General features: G+C 41.4%; 1 protein-coding gene across 1 annotated transcript in view; it reads right to left on the bottom strand.

Moving 5' to 3' along the window:
• Nucleotides 1–3,160: 3,160 nt before the first annotated feature.
• The window catches only part of LOC115524748 (UDP-glucuronosyltransferase 3A2-like), a 45,922-nt gene continuing 43,082 nt past the window's right edge, over nt 3,161–6,000 (bottom strand). The window contains exon 7 of the mRNA XM_030331362.2: nt 3,161–5,102. Within this exon, the coding sequence (XP_030187222.1) occupies nt 4,826–5,102 (277 nt within the window). The 3' untranslated portion in view covers nt 3,161–4,825. The remainder of the gene's footprint in view (nt 5,103–6,000) is intronic.

Here is a 6,000-nt window from a genome sequence, read left to right as displayed (position 1 = left end):
TTGTCATTTATTTATATTAAATATCTAATGTATTTAGAGTTTACTTTTAGATATGGTGTGAGATATGGATCAAATATTGTCTCTCTTCTAAAAGATTATCCTGTCATCTCAGCATTATTTGTTTGAACCACCATGCCATGTGCTATAAGCACAAGATAAACGGAACCCAGTCCCTGATCGTTAGGGTCTTATAGTTTCTAAATTGAGGGACATACATGTTAACAAGTGATTTCAACATATTAGGAAAAATGCTTCGAAAGAGGATACACAGAGAGCTCTGTTGTGAGGGTCAAAGTCAAGTGCAGCCACACTAATGTGAACACAATAAAGTTTGGTAGGAAGAACATGTAGAAGCTTTTTGTCCCAACAAGAGCAGAATGGCATTTCTGAGAGAGGACACAGTGTGGTCACTGATACAGAAGTACAGCACAGCACAATGTGTTGGAGTGGGTGTGACAAGATTCCCTCCTTCACCAAATTTTAGTCAGGATCCTCTGAATCCTCTTCTAGACTAGGGTTCCACCCTGGCCTGCTGCCCTGCCCTTGGCCTGCTGAACCCACTTTCAGCTTAGAATCTGCATCTTCCAAAATGCCCAGTATGATGCCTTTTGACAAATATGAAAGCAGTCAGTGTTGGCTGAATCAAATTGTTGAACTGGGTAAAATGCATTCGTCCTAAGGACATTTACAATATGAAATCCGCTTTTCAGAAATAGCCAGTTCCTTGAGCTAAGTAGAAAGAAGTTTGCTTAAGACAACAAGTAATTCCATTTACCTCCTTTTGCATAGATAATTGGTTGACACTTCAACAAGTAATCATCTCACAGTGCCTGCAAGATGTGTTTATCACAATGTGATAAACCAAACAACAGAAGATTGACATGGGGGAAAATCACATCCGTAGAGTATTTAGTGTAGCTAGGCAAACAAAGAATCAATATGTGATCATGGTTAGTGGTAATGGTAGAAACATGTCAGTGAAAGAATCACTACATAGTGAAAAGAAACATAAATGACAGATTGAACTTCATTTTGACATTCTAACACACACCTCCAAATATATGCATTTTATATGTAGATCCTTCATGTGTGTCATGTTCCATGCCCATTAGATGTCAACAAATTAAATATTTTGCCTGTTTTTATCATTTCTGAATGTTATTTTATAATTACAGAGAGACTACAGGTCTCACACACAAAATAAATTTGGATTAGGTCTTCCTTAGTCTGTTTACCATTAGTCCTCTGATTCTCTAAGAAGTAACTCCATTTCTTATACACACATCTCTCCTCCTTCATCAAAATTGTACTAGTTCTATTATTCTAGAAATTAAAATGTATTTGCATTTCCAATTATATGTAATGCAACAATAATTGGTGAACACTACATTTTAAAGTACACAAGAGGAAGACACTTAAAAACACATCTCATACAGGGGTGCCTGGGTAGCTCAGTCTGTTAAGCACTCAGGTCATGATCTCACAGTTGGTGGGACCGAGCCTCATCTCTTGTTCTGTCCTTCCAGCTTTGGATTCTCATCTCTGCCCCTCACCTGTGCTCTGTCTGTCTCTCAAAATGAATAAATAAACATCTTTAAAAAAACACATCTCACACATAGAGATTTTCAAATCAGTTTTAAAGTGTAATTTGTATGCAACAAACTGCATTCATTACATGGATACAACACAATGTCATTTCATTCACCTATTGATGGGCATGTAATTTTTCTTAATCTGGGGCCATTATAAATAAAGCTGCTATGAACATTTGTGTATAGACTTTCAAGTGGACATATGTTTTCATGAACTTAAGTAAATACCTACAAGTAATGCTGGGTCATGTGGCAAGTATATGCTTAACTGAGAAACTACAGAGCGATTTTCCTATGTGGCTGCACCATTTCACGTTCTCCTCAGCAATGGAACGGGTATGAGTTCCAGTAGCTCTGTCTTCTTGCTCACTATTGATATGATCAGTCCTATTAATTTTAGCCGGCCTGGTAGATGTGTTGTGATATTGAGATTTTATTTTGCATTTCTCTAAATGACTACAGTATCCACTTTTTCATGTGATTATTGGCCATTTGCATATTTTCTTTTGTGAAGTGTCTGGTCAAGCTTTTTTTGTCCATGTTTGTACTGGTTGTAAGATTTGTTTGAATATTCTAGATACAAGTTCTCTGAGAAATGTGTTGCAATATTTTCTCCCAGTTTATGGCTTATATTTTTGTCTTCTTACGCATGTCTCTAGAAGAGTGAAGGTTGTTCATTTTGATAAAGTCCAATTTATCAAATGTCTTACTTTGCATACTGTATGGTATGCAGTAACAGTCAATGTTTTTCTGTGTGTGCCATTAAGTAAAAATCAAAGACCATTCAGATATCAGTTACTCCAGTAAAATTTGCTGAAGAGATTTGTCATAAATCAAGTAAACATGTCTGCGTGGGTCTATTTCCAAGTTTTCAAGATGCTCCTGGAGTGGTAGCCAGACACAAACCACAGAGGGCTTGTATTACATGCAATGAGAGCCAGGAAAGGATCTTAACCAGGAAATGATGAGATCAGATGTCCATACTGTCAAGACCATGCTGACACAGTCCAGTGGAGAAGGTTTCAATGGATCCAGACTAGAGGCATCATCCCCACTCACGGCTTCCTTTGATCAGATGTGCTGGATGAAAGCAGAGCCCAGGAAGCAGCAGGCAGAGAGTTGGCATCACTGAGTTACAAGTGTTCAAAGATGATGATGTGGTAGGAATGGAAAAGGGAATCAGCATCTGAAAGTCTGATCCTTATATCCGTTTGTTGATTATGAAGGTAAGAAATCTTGGCTTTTCTTTCTAATCACAACACAGAAAAAGCTTCAGGTCTGCCTTTCAAGGCACTATTACCAAAGACAAATTTTAGAGATTTCATTCATAAAAATTACAGAAATAGGGGCACCTGAGTGACTCAATCGGTTGAGCATCTGACTCTTGATTTCAGCTCAGGTCATGATCTAACAATTCATGAAATCAAACCCTAGATTGGGCTCTGCACTGACAGCACACAGCCTGCTCAGGATTCTCTCTCTCCCTCTCTCTCTACCCCTCCCCTGCTCGCTCATATTCTCTCTCTCTCAAAATAAATAAATAAACACTTTTTTAAAAGAATTACAAAAATTAAACCTTGAATAACAGACACACACACACACACATCCTCATGTGATGTACTTGGGACTATAAGTGACATCGTGCAGCATGAGAACTCACAGGACTCGGTAGACACCTGGCACCACTTCACATTCTACCCAGAAAATCCTATCCTGACCTTGGTAAGGATGGGCCTCTTTCCACATCTGCAAGAAGTATTGGTAGCAGCTGCTTCATCCTCTATTTGAATTATTTCAAGATGTGGGCACAACCCCAGAATTAAGCAGTCAAACTATGTTTTCTGGGACCATCCTGCATATCTACTATTTTCTTCACTGTGTTATAACCCACAAGATAGCATACATTTGAAACTTTAAAGGAGAAATATAATTCCATCTGTAAATGCAAAAGCAAATATCAGCACATAATCACTTGAAAGTAAAATATATTATGAAGGGAACCTACCAGAGTGGGAGCCTGATGTCTAGTAAAGAATATCAAAAAGTCAAAAAAAAAAAATGGAGCAAAATCTACAGACAATAAGATGGAGCCACCACACCAGTCCTTATCAAAGAAGCAAACAAGAAGACAAAAAATAACCCTGGTGGTTAATACACTCTTTTTCTGGTGTATGTTGCTAGGAACTGAATGTAATTGCTATACATAGTGGGTTACTTCCTATTTACGCCACAGTAGGGTGGCAGAAAGATGTTTCCTAAATCAACAAAGTCCTGGGAATGGCCATGGTCACTGGACCTGGGCCCCAAAGCCTCACACAGAGGTCTGGGATCTGACTTGAGGTCACCATGACTACATTTTTAAGAGTGAGAAATGAGAAGGTAATTGTGACAAGTGAAAAACACAGCATCAGCTGTGGCTGAAAGGCAGGCTCCAGGTCTGAGAGCAAAGGAGATGCTCTTCATAGGAGGGGACTCAGCACAGAGACCACAAGTGGAGTCCAGGGAGGGCCACCCCTGCCTAACTGCAGGACAGACAGAGGAGAGGCTTCCTGAGCTTGGACGTGAGGTGAGAAGGAGACACAAGAGGAAAGAGACCCAAACTGGAACAACTGGCCAAGATCTTATGTCATGCCATAAAAAGTGAGGATAGAGAAAGATCAGAGAGAGAAAAGTGTCCAGAGAGCAACAGTGAAGTAAGCAGGGCCCTGTGTCTAGGGACATGGAATGGGGAGGAAAGCAGGGTTGTCGGATGAAGGCCTGGATCTGAGTGAGGAGGCCATTGATGAGGGGCAAGTCAAGAAGCCAAGATAAAATTCACAGACACAGAGAGTAGAATGGGGGTTGGCAGGAGCCTGTGGGGTCATGGGGGTGGGGGCAGGGTTATGAGTATTTACTGTTTGGTTAGCATGGAGTTTGAATTTGGGATGATGAAAACAGTTCTGGAATGAATGGTAGTGAGGTTTGCATGATAACATCAATGTGCTTAATGCCAACGACTGTACACATAATGGTTAAAATGGTAAATTTTACATAATATAAATTTTACCACAATTTTAAAAAAGATCCCAAGATTACTTCATAAGAATTTCTAAGCAGAGGCAGATTATAATGAGGAGATATTTGTGTTCCACCCTAAAGTGCCAATATGGGGAAGACACCAGCAGTGTCCTGTGTTTGTTGGAAGCCTCGTACAACCAGTGGGTCCTGAGACAACCATCAACATTATATCCCCATCAGGCCTTCTTCAGCTTCCTGGCCCCACACAGCCACCTGGTCACCATGCCCAGCAGCTTCCCGCAGAGCCACAGGGTGCCCAGGGTGACCACCAGTAGGAACAAGAAGACGTCCAGCAGGTACTGCTCATGCCACGGCTGCTGCAGGGCATGGGGCTTGAGGTGGGCCGCACCCCCTGTCTGGAGGATGTGGTCGATCCAGCCCACCAGCCTCTGGGCAGGGGTCAGGGGGTGGGAGCGCCTGATGATGCTGGCGGCCACCGCTGCTGACTTGTACCTGTTGGCAGACACAGAGGCGGGGCATTACTTCCTGTGGTCTCAGAAGTCTTAGAGACCTTGTGTCACACATGCTTTCCTCTGCATGCACAGAAGACTCATTTTCAAGGAAAAGTTGTTGGCCTGGCCTTACCACCGTCCAGTTGGTCCCACTGAAAAGCTCAAACTAGCGCCTCCATGCGAAGATACATGATTAGTGCTAAAAGTGCTAAACTATAAAACAGGGACTAAGTTGTAAAGTCAAATCTCTACCCAGGAAGCTTATGTTTGATAAAGGGAAGAGTAGATATGAATATATGGGATGTAACATATAACCCATTCAGTATAGATGTCCTGGAGACCCTAATAAGTTATTCAGTTCATCCTGGTTATCAGATCATTGTGCTGGATGGGAATTTACCTAGGATATCATGGGCCCTTTTACTGATTCACTTAACATAAATTCATCCTTACTTTGTAGCAGGCCCTTTACTAGGCCCTGGGAATATGGGAACACAAGAGACACACTTGGCCATCTAGGGGAGCTTACTCTCTATAGTGTGAGGGACACACAATAAATTAAAACAGAAAGAAATGGGGATGGGGTAGTTGCTGATCCTGAGAAGCGATAAGAAGGAAAAATGAAATTATGATCAAAGGGAATGGGAGAAGAGTGCAGTTAGGACTGTTAGATAAAGACTGCCTCTCTGAGGAGAGGGCATTGGAGATTAGTCCGACTGTCATGAAGGTGCCAGTCCTGAGAGGAGAAGGAAGGATGTTTTAGAGAGCAACACTGACAAAGGGCCTGAGGCAGGAAACAGTGTGGCATATTGGGGGACTGAAAGGCAACCTTCTGCCTTAAGTAATTCAATTATAAGCACCCTTAAACTATAACAACTCTCAGAAACCCTATATAAGTA

The sequence above is a fragment of the Lynx canadensis genome, chromosome A1 (assembly GCF_007474595.2).
Source record: "Lynx canadensis isolate LIC74 chromosome A1, mLynCan4.pri.v2, whole genome shotgun sequence".
Taxonomy (NCBI): domain Eukaryota; kingdom Metazoa; phylum Chordata; class Mammalia; order Carnivora; family Felidae; genus Lynx; species Lynx canadensis.
The sequence above is the reverse complement of the archived record's forward strand: the minus strand, read 5'-3'. Positions and strand labels throughout refer to the sequence as shown.